The sequence below is a fragment of the Leptodactylus fuscus genome, chromosome 1, assembly GCF_031893055.1.
Source record: "Leptodactylus fuscus isolate aLepFus1 chromosome 1, aLepFus1.hap2, whole genome shotgun sequence".
In the NCBI taxonomy this organism is placed as follows: Eukaryota; Metazoa; Chordata; class Amphibia; order Anura; family Leptodactylidae; genus Leptodactylus; species Leptodactylus fuscus.
In genome coordinates this window covers 216,313,532-216,334,688 of record NC_134265.1, presented here as the reverse complement: position 1 = coordinate 216,334,688, position 21,157 = coordinate 216,313,532, and the positions used below count along the sequence as shown (strand labels likewise).

General features: G+C 42.0%; 1 protein-coding gene across 2 annotated transcripts in view; it reads left to right on the top strand.

Annotated features, from left to right (window-relative positions):
- The window catches only part of ZNF414 (zinc finger protein 414), a 53,707-nt gene that overhangs the window by 19,573 nt on the left and 12,977 nt on the right, over positions 1-21,157 (top strand). For both annotated transcript variants that reach the window (XM_075283648.1, XM_075283647.1), the window contains one exon: positions 3,863-4,368. In XM_075283648.1, the coding sequence (XP_075139749.1) occupies positions 3,863-4,368 (506 nt within the window). The remainder of the gene's footprint in view (positions 1-3,862; positions 4,369-21,157) is intronic.

Below are 21,157 nucleotides of genomic sequence, written 5' to 3'. Positions count from 1 at the left end.
CAGCAGCCACCACATTTAGGATCACAGTGCTTCAACTACAAGAAGTACTTTTTGGTGGTCCTGATGGCAGTGGCTGATGCCATGTATAGATTTATTGCTATTGACGTCAGTGCCTATGTTAATACTGTGGACTCCTGGGAGTTACTGACATCGGTGGTGGAGTGGCGATTACTGGTAGATCAGGTGACTTTCCTTTCATCAAGACGCTTCCAGATGCCAGGCATCCTTCACCATGGTATGAGATGAGGCATTTCCACTGAAGACAAACGTGCATCATCCATACCCATGGAGGGGACTAGAAGTCCATAAGAGGGTCTTTAACATGAGATTGAAACAGCAACAACGATGCTTCATTGAGTTCACCTTTGGAAATCATGGTTAGTAAGTGGTGGATCTTCGCCTGTGTACTACAGTTGGAACCTGATAGATGTCGTCATCGAAGCTGCCTGTGTGCTTAACAACTATGTTCAGGACTATGACAGCCCTGATATGGGAGTGGAGCCAGTGGCAGCTTTTGGTGAGCTATCAGTCAGCTGAGCCTATGGTCAGGTATCCAACTCAGCTGTACAAGTGAAAGATAGCTTTGTGGAGTCTTTCATGAATCCTGAAGTTGCTGTGCTTTACTAGCCTCTGTGGTGAGCAGCCTAACCAGGACGGATGGGATTCAGAAAATCCGGCATGCTTCCTTTTCAGATGTTGGTTCCTTGATAGACTAAGCTTTATGGACACGTTATTATCTTCAAATAAATTCATTTGAATTTTCTTATTAAATTGAAATTTCTATAGTAAAATAATCTGTGTGTGTCTTGTATTTTTTTTTTTTTTTTTTTAAAAGTTCATGCAAAACGCAGAGCCCCACAAAAAAATATGGAGGGCCAGTATGGGATGTTATACTGCGTGGGGAGTCGTCAGGTTGGTGAGAAGAGGGAGGAATGGCAGACTATAAATATATGATTGATAGGAGGCTGACACCTGGCCCCGATCGTCTGTACAGAGCTGCTTCTGGCGCCCATCCATTACACAATAAGCAGAAGGCTCTGTCCGTTGTCCATCAACCCTATCCCTTCACTGCAGCTCTGGTCCCACTGAATTTAGTCAGACAAAAGACAAGCTGAAGTGAAGGTGCTGGGCTTTCTAATTCTGGCCCTGTATTATTTACACAGCGGGCACCAAACGTGGCTCTGTACAGCTGTCAGTCCCCAATTAACCATGTATCCGTTCAGGATACCCAATCGATATTAGTTCTATGGGAGTCTGACATCTGGAACCCCACAGATCTCCCACTAAGGCGGCGCAACTCTTGCTGTGATGTTTATTGCCTGTACATACTGAAGGTAGTTCAGCACTGTCCCATAAACTTCAATAGAACAGTGCTGCGGTACCTACACTAAGCAATACAGTTTATAAAGTTGATCCCTGCCTGATTGCTCACTGGTCACATGTAGGGCAGAACTTCCAACAAGGCTATTAAACGATTGAACAGACCCTATGGGGTCCTGCTATTTTTTTTTTGCATTAAAAACAAAATAAATAAAATTGAAATGCTATATATAATACTTACATTATTTGATCATTTTCCAATTAATGCTGTAACTAGGCAGGTATACCAGAAACTTAAATATATGCACTTTTATTTCATGTACTATACTCACATAATAGAATGCTGGTAGCAGATGCAGAACACTTTTGCAAATTTGTGAGATTGTGTATTTCTGTTAAAAAAGAAAAAAAACATTTTAAACATAAAATATGTATAAAAAATTTGACCATTACAGTCATGGCCAAAAGGTTTGAGAATGATACAAATATTAATTTTTACAAAGTCTACTGCTTCAGTTTTTGTAATGGCAATTTGCATATACTCCAGAATGTTATAAAGAGTGATCAGCTTAACAGCAATTACTTGCAAAGTCAATATTTGCCTAGAAAATGAACTTTATCCCCCAAAACACATTTCAACATCATTGCAGCCCTGCCTTAAAAGGACCAGCTAACACCATTTCAGTGATTGCTCCATTAACACAGGTGTGGGTGTTGATGAGGACAGGGCTGGAGATCAATCTGTCATGATTAAGTAAGAATGACACCACTGGACACTTTAAAAGGAGGCTGGTGCTTGGCATCATTGTTTCTCTTCTGTTAACCATGGTTATCTCTAAAGAAACATGTGCAGTCATCATTGCACTGCACAAAAATGGCCTAACAGGGGAGAGTATCGCAGCTAGAAAGATTGCACCTCAGTCAACAATCTATCGCATCATCAAGAACTTCAAGGAGAGAGGTTCCATTGTTGGCAAAAAGGCTCCAGGGCGCCCAAGAAAGACCAGCAAGCGCCAGGACCGTCTCTTAAAAGTGTTTCAGCTGCGGGATCGGGCTACCAGCAGTGCAGAGCTTGCTCAGGAATGGCAGCAGGCAGGTGTGAGTGCATCTGCACGCACTGTGAGGCAGAGACTCTTGGAGCAAGGCCTGGTCTCAAGGAGAGCAGCAAAGAAGCCACTTCTCTCCAGAAAAAACATCAGGGACAGACTGATATTCTGCTAAAGGTACAGGGAGTGGACTGCTGAGGACTGGGCTAAAGTCATTTTCTCTGATGAATCCCCTTTTCGATTGTTTGGGACATCTGGAAAACAGCTTATTCGGAGAAGACGAGGTGAGCGCTACCACCAGTCTTGTCTCATGCCAACTGTAAAGCATCCTGAAACCATTCATGTGTGGGGTTGCTTCTCAGCCAAGGGAATCGGCTCTCTCACAGTCTTGCCTAAAAACACAGCCATGAATAAAGAATGGTACCAGAATGTCCTCCAAGATCAACTTCTCCCAACTGTCCAAGAGCAGTTTGGCGATCAACAATGCCTTTTCCAGCATGATGGAGCACCTTGCCATAAAGCAAAGGTGATAACTAAACGGCTCAGGCAACAAAACATAGAGATTTTGAGTCCATGGCCTGGAAACTCCCCAGATCTTAATCCCATTGAGAACTTGTGGTCAATCCTCAAGAGACGGGTGGACAAACAAAAACCTACAAATTCTGACAAAATGCAAGCATTGATTGTGCAATAATGGACTGCTATCAGTCAGGATTTGGTCCAGAAGTTGATTGAGAGCATGCCAGGGAGAATTGCAGAGGTCCTGAAGAAGAAGGGTCAACACTGCAAATATTGATTTGCTGCATTAACTCATTCTAACTGTCAATATAAGCTTTTGTTACTCATAATATGATTGCAATTATATTTCTGTATGTGATAAAAACATCTGACAAACACACATAAAAACCAGAGGGCAGCAGATCATGTGAAAATATAATATTTGTGTCATTCTCAAAACTTTTGGCCATGACTGTAGATGCATTACTTATATGCCGAGAGATGCTGGAAGCAGGTGCTGCAATGGTTCCTGAAAAAAGCTGGACCGTATTTTTCTAGAACATGGCTCCTGGAGGAAGTTTAAACCCCTTTGAGGATGGGTCTAGAAAATCTGCTTCAAAAAACTCAGTCGCAGTTTTTGCAAAAAAAAGAAAAACACATCAAAAACCGTCATGTTGTTTTCCTCCTACCTTTTGACTTCAATCTGTTTTTCAAGGTGAAATCTGCCTGAAAATGGGTCATGTCGTGTTTTGTTTTTTTTTGTTTTTTTTTTGGGGGGGGGGGTTCAGCTAGAGGAAAAAAAACTGTTGCTGACTTCCATTGAAATGAATGGAAGTCAGACAAGTTTTTGTTGTAGATTCCGCCTGCAGAAAACTTTGTGTAAAAATCCCCAAACACCATTTTAGATCTTGTTTTCGCTTTGGTGACACAAACTTTAATAAGTGTAAAAACTTGTATAAATTTTCAATTAACCTTATTTCCTCTTTAATCCTTAACAGATGTGAAAACTGTATGCAACATTTCCGTACGCATCGATCACTGTTTAAACACCTTCATGTGTGTTCTGACAATGCTGCGCACACAGGATCTCAAAATACCACATCTATGCCTGCTTTTTCTGATTCAGCAGTGCCATCAGGACCAATGAGTCGCCAAACAAGTGTCATACAGTGTATCAAAAAGGACACTTCTCTCTCACCGGCTAATGATATTCCTACAACATCTATGGCAGCAGTGGCTTCAACTTCAACTCTTCCTGGGGGGCACCAACCCTCAATGAGCAACTTGGTGTCTCAGACATCTAACTCATTTCCTGCTTTTGGCCCCAACTTATTTCCAGGAAGGGTGCCAGGCCCATCTCAAACCAGTGCGTCTAGTTCCTGTCTTCCCTACATGAATCCATCAACTTACAACTTGCCGCAGGCCTCCATTTCTCAAAGACTTAAGCCATTCTTGGGCAGCCAAAGCCTACCTGCTTCTAATGCCATGTGGAAAAAGAACCAAGGTCAGGCAGAAAGTTTATGATGGTTGTTATGTATTGAAAACTAAATATGTGGGGGTTTTGTTATGTTCTCCTTAAAGGAAATGTGATGGTAGAAGTTGTGTAGTAGCAAGGTTACACTGATTGACTTCTACATTTACTCGTGTTGCCATTAAAGATTGTCTAGTGGGCAAACGAGAAATATTCAAAGTGAGGTGTCATTTCCTTTGTGGATATTAGCTAAAAAGTAATGGAAACACCTATGAGACAAATGCATAAAATATATCATATTTTACAGTGTTGGCCAACTCTACTGTGTTTTAGAGGGTATATTTTTTTTAGTTTTTAATTGTGATGTTAATGTTAGTTCTGAAGGCAAATGTGGACAGTCTGTGGGAGAATTAGTTAAAAAAAAAAAAATCTAAGCTTTACTGTGTTGCTGTGAACGTTACTGTGAACCAGATACTTTTGCCTGCAGAGTCATGTTTTCTAGGGTTTATATGTTTTTATTATGTCTGACGATGAAAAAAAAAAAAAACATTATTTCAAAGGAGCAATGGATTGCAACATCTGGTTTATATTTTGTGCATTAATCAGAATATAAGTTGTATGTTTTTCTCACTACATTACAGGCAGCTCTCCTGCCTGACCCAGCTATGGCCCCTGAATTCTAGGCCAAACCTCCAGAACAGTATGCTTTTACATGTGTAGAAAAAAAATAGTAATGTAAGAAATGATTTTAGTGGAAGTACCCAAATGGTTGGTGAGTTCATTCATGCAGTTTGATAACATTAAATCACAGTTTGCAAGAAGTGCCTCAGCACTAGAATACGCTTCAAATTCTAATCTTGTATCCGTACAGCTGAGCACATCAGCGCCCTCCACACTTTTTGACCACTTTAAAGTATAATCCCACCAGTATCAGGCATATAGTATTCAAAAAATTGCCACAACATTGGATCAGTATCAGGCGCTTTGGTCATACAATGGTTACAGTCTAGTTGCTGAGAAAGGTCACATTGTGTGGAGGAAATTGTTAGGAGTATTTAGGTTCTTTAATTTCTATTTTTCTTACCTGGGGAGTTTTTGGCTGCGCAGTGTCTGGGGTGGCATCCTGGTGCTGCGGGGTTGTCCTGTCGTGAGTATTGGTGCACACCTTCTGACTTGCACGTGCGCACTGATGGTAGGCAGCTTTATCTCCTGGTTGATTAGTCTGTCCTCCCATTTGCACCTGGGAGGAGTGGTCTCTACTCTGTATTTAAACCCATGCCTCCCATGGTTCTGTGCTGAGTGTCGCTTTTACAGAGCTAGGCATTAGCAGGAGGAGTAGGTGGTGTTCTGGGATAGAGGAAGTTCCGTGGTTGATTTTTGGGAGGTTTGGGTGAACGAGTTGGTTTGTGTGTTTTCCCTTCTGTGTTCACCAATCCTACCTCTGTGTATAATTGACTGTGTGAGTGAATTGCCTTATCCTTTGATTTCTACTCAGTTTCCCTGTGTTTGTTTCCTAGTGTATGGTTCCTTCCCATATTGGTTTGGGGGAATCCTTTCCCACATTTTTCCTGTGTGCTGCTTGTGTTGTTAGTCAGCGCACACCCTTGTCAGTCCCTGTCAGTAGCAGCTTCACTTGTTCGTTAGGGGTGACCCCCTTTAGTCTCCAGTCCCTAGAGGTCTTATAGGGCATTCCTTCTCCCACTTCCCTCTAGGCCTACGGTATCAGTGAGAGAGGAGCTGTCGGGGTCAGGCTTAGCCTGAGTACAGCCGACCCACACCCGTGAGGCAGGGACCGGGATAGCTAGTGGGAGTAGTGCAGGGCGAGATTCCCTACTGCTATCCCTTAGCCCCGTTGCAGCTACCTGGACTGACATAACAGAAATAGAACAAACTTGCCACAAATGTAATAATTGTATTTGTCTCCTTACTGAATAAACAGTCTCTAACTTGAAAAGGCAATTAAAAACTTATTAAATCCCATATTAAAATATAATTTTATTCAAGCCCTAACCAGGTTAATCGGGCATCTAGTACCAGCTAATACTGATATTTTCAGAATATCACTTCACCTATACATAAACTATTTAATTTTTCCCCACGTATATGTACTGTGCAATTATTCTAAATAAAAGGGTCATCAGGGGCTATATATTATGTCCAGGCTCTAGTTTGGCCCATTAAACAAACTACTGCCATTGTGGTTTGTGGTGGCAAGCTCGCCATAATCTCCACTGCTGCTACAAGTCCAGGTACATATCCCAGTTGCCCCTCCCATTACAGATTGGTCATAAGAAAGTGGCCAATGATACAAATGAAGGTATTTAATGACTACATTTAACAGCCCCCAATCTCTTTGTGGCCAGTAGGAGAGTGGCGATCCAAGACACCGCTCAACACAGGTACCCATCTGCTGGCAACAATCGAGGCAGTGGCAATCTTGAATAGAGCTCAGGATTATTACGTTATAGTAAAATGTATACAGTCAGCCTCCCGATTGTGCAAGTAGGTATCAGTATAGTAAAGATCTTACCGCCATCCTAAAAGTTTGTTTAAACCCTAAGGGACAGCCTAAAAGTACCTTAAAGGGGTTTTCCTGGCAAAAAAATGAAAGGTCTGTTAGTATTATTAATAGGCTAATAAGTGCAGCCAAACACCTATAGCAGTGTTTTCAGTGATTTTCGGGGGTTCTGTGTGAGCGCCTGGCATCTTCTGTATTTGTTTACATGGATATCTTCGTATTCTGTTTTCCTACAATTACCATGATTTATTATGTTTTACTCAGAGCTGGCTCACACCACTTCCCTCTGACACACTCCTCCTCCCTGTTTCCCTAGCTAGCCTGCCCACTGCACCTTCAGCAGCCATCTTCAGACTCCTAGTTCTCACTGACTCAAAAACCTTCTCCTTTGGCTGTAATATTATAGTCACCCCTGTATGACAATCACACAGAGAAAGCTTCAGAACAAAAATACCAAATGCCAAAAAAACATTAAGAAAACAACCTCATGGTTAGTGGTTGGGTGCAGCCATTTTTTGTCATACTTATGTACTTTTTCTTTTTAAATCAGGGTTCACATACCCTGGTGATTTTGACCTGAACACGACCAGAAGTTGACACCGTTGTCCACAGATTTACGGGAAAAGGTAGTTGAACTGTATAAAACAGGAATTGATACAAAAAGATATCCAAGGAATTGATAATGCCAGTTACACTAGGTTCACACTAGCGTTCGGCAGTCCGTTCTGTGGTTTCCATCTCCTTCATGCAGAAGACGGAAACCTGTTATGCTGAGTCCGGCCGTGAGCGCCGGTGAGCGTTTTATGCTCTCCGCCGTGAAACCGTTTTTTAAAAATCGGACACAGAGTACTGCATGTCCGACCCTGTGTCCGATTTAAAAAAAAAAAAACGCTCCCGCCGCTCACGGCCGGACATCTTTCAAACCCATTCAAATGAATGGGTTTGAAAGAGTCCTGCAGGTTTCCATCTCCTGCCTCTGTTTTGTGCAGGAAACGGAAACCTGTATGAACGGAGACCGGGCGCAGATGTGAACGTGCCCTTAGTAGTGTTCAAGCTGTGATCAACAAATGTAAACTCAGGGACTCAACCAAACCACGGTCAGGTAGACCAACCAAAATTTGGGCCACAACTGCCCGGAATGCAAAGAAAAACCCACACATAACATCAGCTGAAATACAGGACTTTTTGAAAACTATCAGTGTGGCTGTTTCAAGATGCACAATAAGAAGACACTTGAAGAAAAATGGGCTGCATGGTTGAGTTGCCAAAACAAAGCCATTACTGCACATATGCCACAAATAATGTCGCCTTCAATACAAGACAAGCCTCAAAACTTCTGGAACAAGGTAATTTGGAGTGATGACTCAAAAATCAAACTTCTTGGCCACAACCATAAATGTTACATTAAGAGAGGTGTCAACAAGGCCTATGATGAAAGGAACACTATTCCTGCTGTAAAGCACGGAGGTGGATCACTGATGATGTGGGGATGTGTGAGCTTCAAAGTAACAGTAAATTTGGTCAAAGTTAAAGGAAAGATGGATGCAGCACGTTATCAGCAAATACTGGATGCAAATTTGTACTCATCAGGCAGGAAGTTGGACGTTCCAACATGAAAATGATCCAAAACACAAGGCCAAGTCGACCTGTCATTGGCTACAGCAGAAGAAAGTGAAGGTTCTGGAGTGGCCATCTCAGTCTCCGGACCTCAATATCATTGAGCCACTCTGGGGAGATCTCAAGTGCGCAGTACATGCAAGACAACCCAGGAATCTACAGGAACTGGAGACTTTTGGGTGCAGTAGATGCTGAGGAAGGGGAGGGGGTGTTTTGGTTGTCTGTCTGCCCCTTCCCTGAGCTTGAGGACTGGGTTCTTTTCCCCCACTTGGAATTCAACCTTGCTGAATATAGCGTATCTGCAGTGCTCCTATTAACCCCTTCCCGACTGAATATGAGCAGTGCAGATACCCTATACTTAGCCTGGATGTAGTCAGGCTGAATTCCAAGTGGGGAGGGGGGGAACTCAGTCTCGGAGAAGGGGCAGTTAGACAACTTTTTTTTCCCGCTACGGCATTTACTGTACAGGAAAAATATATTTATAGATTTATAGAGCGGGCGTTTTTGGACACAGGGATAACTAACGTGTATGTGCTTCACAGTATTAGTTTTATACAGTCCTATGAAAAAGTTTGGGCACCCCTATTAATCTTCATTTTTTGTTCTAAATATTTTGGTGTTTGCAACAGCCATTTCAGTTTGATATATCTAATAACTGATGGACACAGTAATATTTCAGGATTGAAATGAGGTTTATTGTACTAACAGAAAATGTGCAATATGCATTAAACCAAAATTTGACCGGTAGCAAAAGTATGGGCACCCTTATCATTTTATTGATTTGAATTCCCCTAACTACTTTTTACTGACTTACTGAAGCACAAAATTGGTTTTGTAACCTCAGTGAGCTTTGAACTTCATAGCCAGATGTATCCAATCATAAGAAAAGGTATTTAAGGTGGCCAATTGCAAGTTGATCTCCTATTTGAATCTCCTCTGAAGAGTGGCATCATGGGCTACTCAAAACAACTATCAAATGATCTGAAAACAAAGATTGTTCAACATAGTTGTTCAGGGGAAGGATACAAAAAGTTGTCTCAGAGATTTAACCTGTCAGTTTCCACTGTGAGGAACATAGTAAGGAAATGGAAGACCACAGGGACAGTTCTTGTTAAGCCCAGAAGTGGCAGGCCAAGAAAAATATCAGAGAGGCAGAGAAGAAGAATGGTGAGAACAGTCAAGGACAATCCACAGACCACCTCCAAAGAGCTGCAGCATCATCTTGCTGCAGATGGTGTCACTGTGCATCGGTCAACTATACAGCGCACTTTGCACAAATAGAAGCTGTATGGGAGAGTGATGAGAAAGAAGCCGTTTCTGCACGTACGCCACAAATAGAGTTGCCTGAGGTATGAAAAAGCACATTTGGACAAGGCAGCTTCATTTTGGAAACAAAAATTGAGTTGTTTGGTTATAAAAAAAAAAAAAAAAAGGCGTTATGCATGGCGTCCAAAAAGAAACAGCATTCCAAGAAAAACACATGCTACCCACTGTAAAATTTGGTGGAGGTTCCATCATGCTTTGGGGCTGTGTGGCCAATGCCGGCATCGGGAATCTTGTTAAAGTTGAGGGTCGCATGGATTCCACTCAGTATCAGCAGATTCCTGAGAATAATGTTCAAGAATCAGTGACGAAGTTGAAGTTACGCCGGGGATGGATATTTCAGCAAGACAATGATCCAAAACACCGCTCCAAATCCTCAGGCATTCATGCAGAGGAACAATTATAATGTTCTGGAATGGCCATCCCAGTCCCCAGACCTGAATATCATTGAACATCTGTGGGATGATTTGAAGCGGGCTGTCCATGCTCGGCGACCATCTAACTTAACTGAACTTGAATTGTTTGTCCAAAATACCTTTATCCAGGATCCAGGAACTGATTAAAAGCTACAGGAAGCGACTAGAGGCTGTTATCTTTGCAAAAGGAGGATCTACTAAATATTAATGTCACTTTTCTGTTGAGGTGCCCATACTTTTGCACCGGTCAAATTTTGGTTTAATGCATATTGCACATTTTCTGTTAGTACAATAAACCTCATTTCAATCCTGAAATATTACTGTGTCCATCAGTTATTAGATATATCAAACTGAAATGGCTGTTATAAACACCAAAATATTTAGAACTAAAAATGATTAAGATTAATAGGGGTGCCCAAACTTTTTCATAGGACTGTATGTGTTCTAGGGATGCTAATGCCCGCTCCCTCCTCCCTCCAGCAGCATGGCGGCACCTGCTCGGACCCCTCGTACTGGGACATCGTAGAGCATCTCCGCTGTAACACTTACAGCGGAGATGTCCTAGCTCCCCATGCCTGCGATCTCTGATTGCAGGCATGATTGCAGGGAGCTCTGACATTACCACTGTAAACAGTTACAGCGGAGGTGCCGGTTGGTATGGTGACCGCTCTGAAACAGAGCGGCGCCATTATAGCTAAAGACCCGGCATCCAGACCCAGCATCCAGACACTGTGGCGGGTGCCGGGCCGCAGCATCACCACACTAATAGCAGGAACGTAGCGATGCTGTTAGTTTCAAACTGCAGAAGTACTTACGGTACTTACGGAACGCAGATACACGCCAGGTGCGGGCCTGAGCTTACATGGCCACATCACCCGGCATGTGATGGAGAGGGGGTGGGCGGGGTCTGTATTCTGGGCCTGTTAGCAGAAGTACCGTAAGTACTTCTGCAGTTTGAAATGAGCAGCATCGCTACCCTCCTGCTATGAGCGTGGCGATGCTGCAGCCCGGGCACCCGTCCCGGTGTCTGTATGCCAGGTCCGGATGCCGGGTCTGTAACTATGATATTGCTGAATTACCGTAATGACCCGAGTATAAGCCGAGGCGGACTTTTTCATCACAAAAACTGTGCTGAAAAACTCAGCTTATACTATACGGTATATATAATCAACTGATTCTAACTAAAAAACCTTTGTCAAAAAATTAAGGCACAGATATGATCCATAACATATATATCTAAAACCCCCTATGTACTTGAGAAGATTGGCTGCTGTCATGGAGCGCAGTAATCCTCTCAAGATCCCACTGTCACATGGAGACCCCTTAACGCCAGGACGCACTATTATGTCCATTTGCATTAAGTACCATGCAGCCAGGATGTAATAGTACATCTGTGGTCACTAAGGGGTTAAGAACGCAGAGTAGTTGTACATTAATGCTTGCTGAATTTTTTCACATTTTCCTTCCTCTGCCTTACAAAATTTGTAATTTTCTTTTTGTTTTTGTTTTTTTTTTTTCTCCGTCAACATGGGAAGGAGAAAGCCAAAAGGAGGTGGAGGAGGAAACACTACTAAATAGTACTACTAACAGTAAAAATGTGGATGATACTATCTGAGAATAAAAACTTTTTTGAAAGCAGTGAACCACAAATATTCAGTAACGATTCAGCGTGCTCCTCCTCAACATGTAATTTACCATGCTGTCTTTCTTTACTGTCAATCATGTTTTCTCCTTTATAGTCACTGACACAGACCCCATGTGGCTTCTGCTAAGTGCGAAATTTCTCATAGCCCAATATTTCCTCTTCTTCCTCCTCCTCCTCCTCTACTTTATGTGTTAGATGAGAACTACAGCTTTTTTTTTTTTTCTTTTTTTTTTTGCTGTAGAGGTGGAAGGCATGAGTGGTGAAAGTAGTTGCAGGGGATATGCTACTAGTGGTAGTGCTGGTAGGGGCAATTGGTAAAAATCTGTTACGAATGGAGAGGACATACGAGAATTTCATTGGTGGTACGGAACTAGATGATGATTCTATTACAGATGAGACCTGGCAACTGGTTCAGGGTGACACAGGTAGAGGGTGCTAGCACTTGCAATAGTTTCACCCGATGTGCAGCACTGATATCCAAAAGACCTGCCTGGGGTAGATCTAATGCAAGCTCAGGTGGTAGTGGCACTGGCAGACACGTCACTGGTTTTCGCAGCAGCAGCTACATGCAGTCATCTCCTGTATGGGAGGGGGTTTTGTAGATTACCAAATGACAAACTGATGGCAAGATCTGTAAACAGGTTATAGTTATAGTCGTGAATATGAAAAGATGTCACAAGCATATTAGGCAGCTGAAGTCAAATTAGCAGGGGCAAGACCATTCAATACCTTCTCTCCATGATCATCTTTTGTTCACAGACCACTTCTAGAACGTCACATTATCCTCCACCTTCTGCTTCTCCTTTTCCACACAATGTGCACCCAGCTAGCCTGCCAGTTTAACTCCCACATGGCCAAGTTACTGGCAGTGTAGTGTAGCGTTGTCATGCCATTTAGTGGAATCCACTTCACTTTACCAGCTGATGGCAGTGCACAGTCTCCATGGAGAATACCTAGTCGCCATTATTTCTCAAGGAAAGTTGTCCTTGCTTGATGGCCACATGGTTTTCTTCTTGTAAATGTTCATGTGTGAAAAGTTGCATGATATACTCAATACGGGATCATAAATTATAGGCAGAGGACAACACATTAGCTGTCATGGCCCACTGGATCAATGTTTTGAGCATCAAAAGCCACAGTGTAGAAATGCAGCAATGCCCGGTGCTTTCTAGTACTGACATCACATCACATGTACAGGGCAGGCACAGTTTTAACACTAGGCAGGAACCATCAACCTCCTCTAGTTCCTACACTCTAGACCAGACCTGGACAATGTGCGGCCCGCGGGCCACATCCGGCCCTCTGACTGCTTTTATCCGGCCCGCATAGCTAGTTGAAGTTTTTTCAAGGACCTGTGATGATGAGGCAGATGGAGGGTGACATTAAACTGGGGCAGCTGGAGGAGGATATTAAACCATGGGGGGGTAGCTGGAGGGGGACATGTCTGCCTCTAGTTGCCCCCAGTTTAATGTCCCCCTCTAGCTGCCCCATTTTAATGTCCCCTCTAGTTTCTGCTAGTTTATACTGGGGCACCAGGAGAGGGACTTAATACTGTGGGACATTTGCAGGGAAACGTTATAATTAGAGATGAGCGAACACTGTACGGAACAGCCGTTCCGAACAGCACGCTCCCATAGAAATGAATGGACGTAGCCGGCACGCGGGGGGTTAGGCAACCAGCCGCCGGCAAAGTGTATGTGCCAGCTGCTTCCATTCATTTCTATGGGAGCGTGCTGTTCGGAACGGCTGATCCGAACAGTGTTCGCTCATCTCTAGTTATAATGTGGGGGGGGTATAATGTTAGGGTGACTGTAGGAGGATTTTACTTTGTGGGGCATATGGAAAAATGATTGAGAATGGGCGGAGTCAGCGGAGAAGTGGGTGGAGCTAAATTTGCCGCAACATGCATGGCCCTCTAGAACCGTTACAATTTCTCATGTGGCCCCATGGGAAAATTAGTTGCCCACCCCTGCTCTAGACCATTTCCACCTCAACTTCACCAGGGCAAGCCATTAGTTCCATTCCACATCCCTCGTTTCATGGTTGTACGGTGAAGTGCACATTGAGTGACACTTTTGCATTTTATTAGTGTGCCCCAAATTTTTCTTGTCACTGAGTCACACTACACTCATTGATGCTGCACAGGTACCCATAGTATCAGCAAACCACAGACACAATGATAATTTTTGGAGGATAGTCTAGCTATTTCAGCTGGCAGCCAGGCAAGCACAGCCCAAGTTTTTCTAGAAATTTTGCCAACACGATATTTATGTGGCATTTTCTCCTGTACAAGGATAGTCGCCAGAATAATCAATGTTATTTTCTGCCTGCCAAGTATTGTTCTCAGGGTCATAGAATATTTTCCATTTCAGAAAATAATTTAGTTTTTTCAGCTGCCAGAAAAAGGCACATCTCCCTTTATCATCATCTTCCATTTACGGTACTGCTGCTGATGCTAGCTGCTACTCCTAAATAGCAACCACCATTGAAACCACTCAGACGATATGTCCTGCAACCTGATCCATCTTATTATCCCCTGCTGCACTGCCACACATGTTGCCATAGATTACTATTCATTGTTCCATAAACGTACATGTAATGTTCACTTTGACATAACTAAAGCTGTGCTTGCCTTAAAGAGCTAGAAATTGGATGGATGGATAGACAGACAGACAGACAGACAGACAGACAGATAGATAGATAGATAGATAGATAGATAGATAGATAGATAGATAGATAGATAGATATCTAATAGACCCTGATATATCCATTTTAGTCTCAGGCCATACTATAACTCCTAGGCAGCAGGCCCGCTGCCTCGGGGTCATGTTTGACGCAGACCTTTCCTTCACCCCTCATATCCTCTGTCCCCGCTCCCACATTTCCCCACATGATATGATGCCATTTCAGGCCAACTTTTTAGGTCCAAGCTCCATCCACATGTTAAAGGACATGTCTGGTGACGGCTCATAAAGTTTTATGTTTGTGTAATGACAGTAACCTCTATTACAAAAGTGTCTGACCTCTGCATAAGCAATGCCGCCCCTGCTACCTCTTGTGTCACCCCCTCTCTACCTCATAGATTGTAAGCTCTTGCGAGCAGGGCCCTCAGTCCCATTGTGTGAAATGACTTTCTTTGTAATGTATCTTTCTGTCTGTATTTGAAACCTACAAATTATACAGCGCTGTGGAATATGTTGGCGCTATATAAATAAAATTTATTATTATTTATTATAGATAGATAGAAAGTGTGCTTAGTACCGAACTTGTTTGACTCGAGGACCTGAGCCACCCGAAAAGAAACTAGTCTTGAGGTGGTCGCCCATCTCTATTAAAAGTGTGACTAACCTTTCAAACTACTTTTCCGGCCCCCATTTATTTCATTAATAATTTTTTAAACGTATTTTAACAACGGATTTTAGTTTCTTTCTGTGAAATCCTGCATTGATTTATTCTTTCCTTAGCTTCTTTATTGAGAGCTGTACCTGTCTTCTCACTGTGCATGGTGCACAGGCTCCTGTGTGCAAAGGAGAGAAAATAAGGGTGGGGGTTAATTCAGTTATATCTTGGGCATTATGAAACATTTGTTATCTGAAGTATGTGTTATTTTTAGATAGTATGTTTGTCATCTATTGTCTTTACATCATTACGGGGGCTGCCATCTTTGCCTGACAGCTATCTACTGCCCGTACTGTTCAGAGCATGTCTACAAAACTTTCCCATAGACCTCAATAAGTCAGCTCCTGGCTATGGTTATGACTATTCTGTGGGGTATATCACTAAATACTGTTAACAGAAATCTCTTCTGTTAACAGCATTTAGTGATATACCCCACAGAATAGTCATAACCATAGCCAGGAGCTGACTTATTGAGGTCTATGGGAAAGTTTTGTAGACATGCTCTGAACAGTACGGGCAGTAGATAGCTGTGACATCATCTGTTGTCAATAGTGGAAGTAATAATGGGGATAATCTGTAGAGGTGTGAACGTCTATTGTGATCCTGTCTTGTCTGTTATATGTATGATATGATTGCTGCAATGAAAATCTTTAAAGAATTGGCAAGTGTCCAGGGGTCACACTATATTTTTTTCTAGAGGAGTAAAAAATACTCCTCTTTACATTTTTAGCTTAGAAGTATGACCTTATCAGTAATGCAAATAAATAATATGTAAGCATAGATAATGTAAATATTATGCTATTTATGCAGGAAATCATTAGGACTAGTTCACCTGGAGTCTTTTGCAGGCGGATTTTGGTGTGGAATCCGCATTCATTTCAATAGGAGCCACTTTTAAAAAGAAGCGACATGCCCTATCTTCCCACAGATGCCACAGCTGACTCAGCTGCAGTATCCGCGGTGCGAGATTCACTCCTGATTAGGCCCATACACTCGGGCCTAATCAGGAGCGGGATGCCGCAACGGGAAGCCGATGCATCAGCATTCCGTTGCGGCTAGCTGCACAGGGAAATCACAAGGTGGAAAAGGTTTCTGCCATGTGAACTTGCCCTTCCTCTGCTTCTTTTACATGCATACACAGTACATATCAAAGTAATGAAGGGATTTTGAGTACTTCATTATTTATGGGTTAAAACGATCATCATAAAAATCTATTATTTTGCCTGTGGAATTGTTGCTGATTAGATTAATTTAATGAGGCTAATCAGTGTTGGTTCAAGCAGCGACTCATTCACACTAAAACCATGGCAAGATGAGGGAGGTAATTTGGTGCATGTGTGCTGCAAGTGCACAAATGATTATATTTGACCATTTCCCAGCATCCGCCGTAATAGACCTGGTGCTAATGCCCAAAATCAGAGTTCACTCTGATCCCAGGGATTGAAGGCAATCCCCCACCCCACCAAAGTTTAAAAAATAGCCTCCGAGGCCAGACGCCATCGGACCCGTACCTTTAACATTGCAGGCCAGCTGCCACATGGCAAGATTGCAGAAGCCGACCTGTTCAGCTGACAGCCGGGAGCCTTCTGAAGGCAATATAACTGTTGTGGCTGGTATATGACCTGCCTCAATAGTAACACTGCAAATCTCCCATAGGCTGCAATACAGTTGTATTTCAGTCTATGGGACTTGCAATCAAATGATTGCAGGTTCAAGCCCCCTATTGGTGGGGGTCAGGGCTAATAAAATAGTAAAAAAATAAATAAAATATTTTTCCCACATGGTGAATTTGAAAAAAATTCAAAAGTGCTAAACCGACGTTTTTTCACTGTTTCACCTCTGATAAAAATTTGAATGAAAAGTGATCAAAGCAATAGACATTTCCTAAAATGATATAACTAAAAAGTACACCTAGCCCTGCAAAAAAGATGTCCTATGCTTCATCATACACGGAAATGTCAAAAAGTTACAGGTGTCTGAATATGGCGATTTTTGTAAAAAAAAAAAAAAAAAAAAAAATGTATTAACCACTTCCGGACCGCCCATAGACTATAAACGTCTGGGAAGTGGTTGCCTTGTTCTGACAGGACGTACTGGTACATCCAGTCAGAACACAGCAACTGCACGGAGATCGTGCAGCTACTGAAGCTGGGAGCCGGCTGTAACTTCAGCCGGAGCTCCCAGAGAGATGGCAGGGAAGGTTTATTCCCTTCCCTGCCATCTCGATCGCTGGGTATACAGCGCTCAATGAGCGCTGTATACACGGCTATGGACATCGCCATGATGTAAAAAATGTAAATATAATAATAAAAAAAATAATAATACTCTAATAAAACGCCGTTATTAAAGGTTATAGCCCCACCCCCGACGACACCATACAAAATAAAAATTACCATAACGGAGAGGAAAAACTATATTATAAAGTTTTTCAGTGGCACTTTGTGTTATTAAATAAAAAAAAAGTTTAAATTGAAAACCAGACACATTTCCCTCCTATTATGTTTATATTTTCCCGGATATAAAAAAAATTTAAACACATTCGAAAATAAAAACAACATAAAAATAAAACCCTATGTGTCCCCGAAACAAGACGCAAAAGTTGACTGAGACATACGGGAAAAATGTTACAGCCCTCAAAACCGCACATACAAAATAAACCTAAAATGTGTCTGGTCCTGGACCAAAAATTGGCCCGGTACTGAAGTGGTTAAGCAGAGTTTTAGATTTTTGTTAAAATGTAAATAAAAACATATAAAGTTGGTATCCATGGAATCGTACCGAAATGTTGAACACAGGTGACAAGTCATTTAAGCTGCAGAGTAAAAGACATAAAATGAAATATAAGAAATATAAGAGAGTTGCAAAATGCACTTTTTCTTCAAATCCATCCCATTCTGAATTTCTTTCCAGCTTCACAGTACATTATACATAATAGTAAATGGTAGCATCATGAATAACAATTTATCTGCAAACATTAAGCTCTCACATGACTCTGAGAATGGGAAAAAAAAATTATAAGGTTTGGACAGTGGGGAGTCAAAAACAAAAATCAAAAGATGTCACCAGTAGGAAGGGGTCAAAGACTGATGATTACCCCAGTAATCAAGAGCACTGGGAACTGAAAAGTAAAATAAAAAAAAGGGACTATATGTTTTCTGGTTTCACTTGATTGATGTCCTTTATGGATAGGCTATCATTGTCAGATTGGTGTTAGTCCAACTCTTGATACCCCTGTTTGAAGGATCTACAGTGCTTATGTGAGAGCTGCGTCCTGTTTATTATGTACAATGTATGTCGTCTACAAAGTAGTGGCAGTGCAAGGCATTTCAGCTTTGCCCTACTCATGGGATACTTTATTAAGCATTAGATTTTTGTGCAATATCGCTGGCATTAAACGGATTTTTAAGAGATCAGTAGTTCATCTACTTACAAACACTATAATATGATCTACTGTCACATATATGCAGTATATTCTAACTTAGACTAACATGAACTTTGAAATTTAAAGTACAAGAGTTAGTTGGCACGATCTGTGCCAAATTTATTAAACAGCACATACCTCTTTATAAATTTGGTGTGTTTTGAACTAAGTGAGAAAATCGGAAATAGCTCACACCAGGACAAGTGTAGAATGGCAACAATTTGTGCACCATGTTTAGGATTCTTAATGATATTGACTAAAACTATGGCCACTTTTCGCATTACATTTAAGATTTGAAAAAATATATAAATCCCTTAGAAAATGTGGGCCAATGACTTCGATCTGTCTTCAGCTCTGCTTTTGTTTTCGTTCCTATATATGCCATTGCCAATGAAAATCAGTGGAAAAATAACCCAGCAATTGGATTTGCTATGGTTTGACAGTACCAGAAATTTTGCCACTGACGCTAGGTTCACACCGGCGTTCTGGTTTTCATTCTGTGCTTTCCGTCTTCTGCATGCAAGAAGATGGAAAGCACAGACCGGGTCCGGCCATGAGCGGCGGTGAGCGTTTTATGCTCTCCACCGCGAAACCGCTTTTTGTAATCCGGACACAGAGTACTGCATGTCCGGATTAAAAAACCCGGTTTTGCGGCGGAGAGCATAAAACGCTCACCACCGCTCACGGCCAGACAGCTTTCTCACCCATTCAAATGAATGGGTGAGAAAGACTCCTGCAAGTTTCCGTCTCCTGCTCTGTTTTATGCAGGAAATGGAAACCTGCATAACGGAATTCCAGGCACAGATGTGAACGAGCCCTGAGCCAAGTAGCACAATAACAATATGTATTGTGATATCCAGCATGATATTAAAGGCAGCATGAAACAAAAACAATAGTAAAGAGTTGCAAATTGTATGTATTAGCAGACACCTATTAAGATTTATACAAACAATGTCTGTGTAATGTACAAGTCTAGTCCAAGTCTTATCTTTTCCATTAATGTCTATTGTTTCAGCTATAGTGCCTTGCGAAAGTATTCAGCCCTCTTGAACTTTTCAACCTTTTGCCACAATTCAGGCTTCAAACATAAAGATATAAAATTTTAATTTTGGAGGGAAGAATCAACAACAAGTGGGACACAATTGTGAAGTGGAACGAAATTTATTCGATATTTTAAACTTTTTTAACAAAGAAAAAACTGAAAAGTGGGGTGTGCAGAAAAATCACTTTGTGCAGCAAACTCACTCCATTCAGTTCAGTGAGGATCTCTGAATGATCCAATGTTGTCCTAAATGACTGGTGATGATAAATAGAATCCACCTGTGTGTAATCAAGTCTCTGTATAAATGCACCTGCTCTGTGATAGTCTCAGGGTTCTGTTTAAAGCGCAGAGAGTATCATGAAGACCAAGGGATACACCAGGCAGGTCTGAGATACTGTCGTGGAGAAGTTTAAAGCCGGATTTGGATACAGAAAGATTTCCCAAGTTTTAAACATCCCAAGGAGCACTGAGCAAGCAATATATTGAAATGGAAGGAGTATCAGACAACTGCAAATCTACCAAGACCCGACCGTCACTCTAAACTTTCATCTCAAACAAGGAGAAGACTGATCAAAGATGAAGCCAAGAGGCCCATGATCACTCTGGATGAACTGCAGAGATCTACAGCTGAGGTGGGAGAGTCTGTCCATAGGACAACAATCAGTCGTACACTGCACAAATCTGGCCTTTATGGAAGAGTGGCAAGAAGAAAGCCATTTCTCAAAGATATCCATAAAAAGTCTTGTTTAAAGTTTGCCACAAGCCACCTGGGAGACAGCAAACATGTGGAAGAAGGTGCTCTGGTCAAATGAAACCAAAATCCAACTTTTTTGCCACAATGCAAAACGATATGTTTGGTGTAAAGGCAACACCAAACATCACCCTGAACACACCATCACCACTGTCAAACATGGTGGTGGCAGCATCATGGTTTGGTCCTGCGTTTCTTCAGCAGGGACAGGGAAGATGGTTAAAATTGATGGGAAGATGGATGGAGCCCAATACAGGACCATTCTGGAAGAAAACCTGTGGGAGTCTGCAGACCTGAGACTTGGACGTAGATTTATCTTCCAACAAGACAATGATCCAAAATATAAAGCAAAATCTACAATGGAATAGTTCACAAATAAAGGTATCCAGATGTTAGAATGGCCAAGTCAAAGTCCAGACCTGAATCCAATCGAGAATCTGTGGAAAGAGCTAAAAAACTGCTGTTCACAAACGCTCTCCATCCAACCTCACTGAGCTCCAGCTGTTTTGCAAGGAAGAATGCGCAAGAATTTCAGTCTCTCAAAGTGCAAAACTGATAAAGACATACCCCAAGAGACTTGCAGCTGTAATCGCAGCAAAAGGTGGCACTACAAAGTTTTAACGCAAGGGGGCCAAATAATTTTTCACGCTCAATTTTTTCTTTGTTAAAAATGGTTAAAATATCCAATAA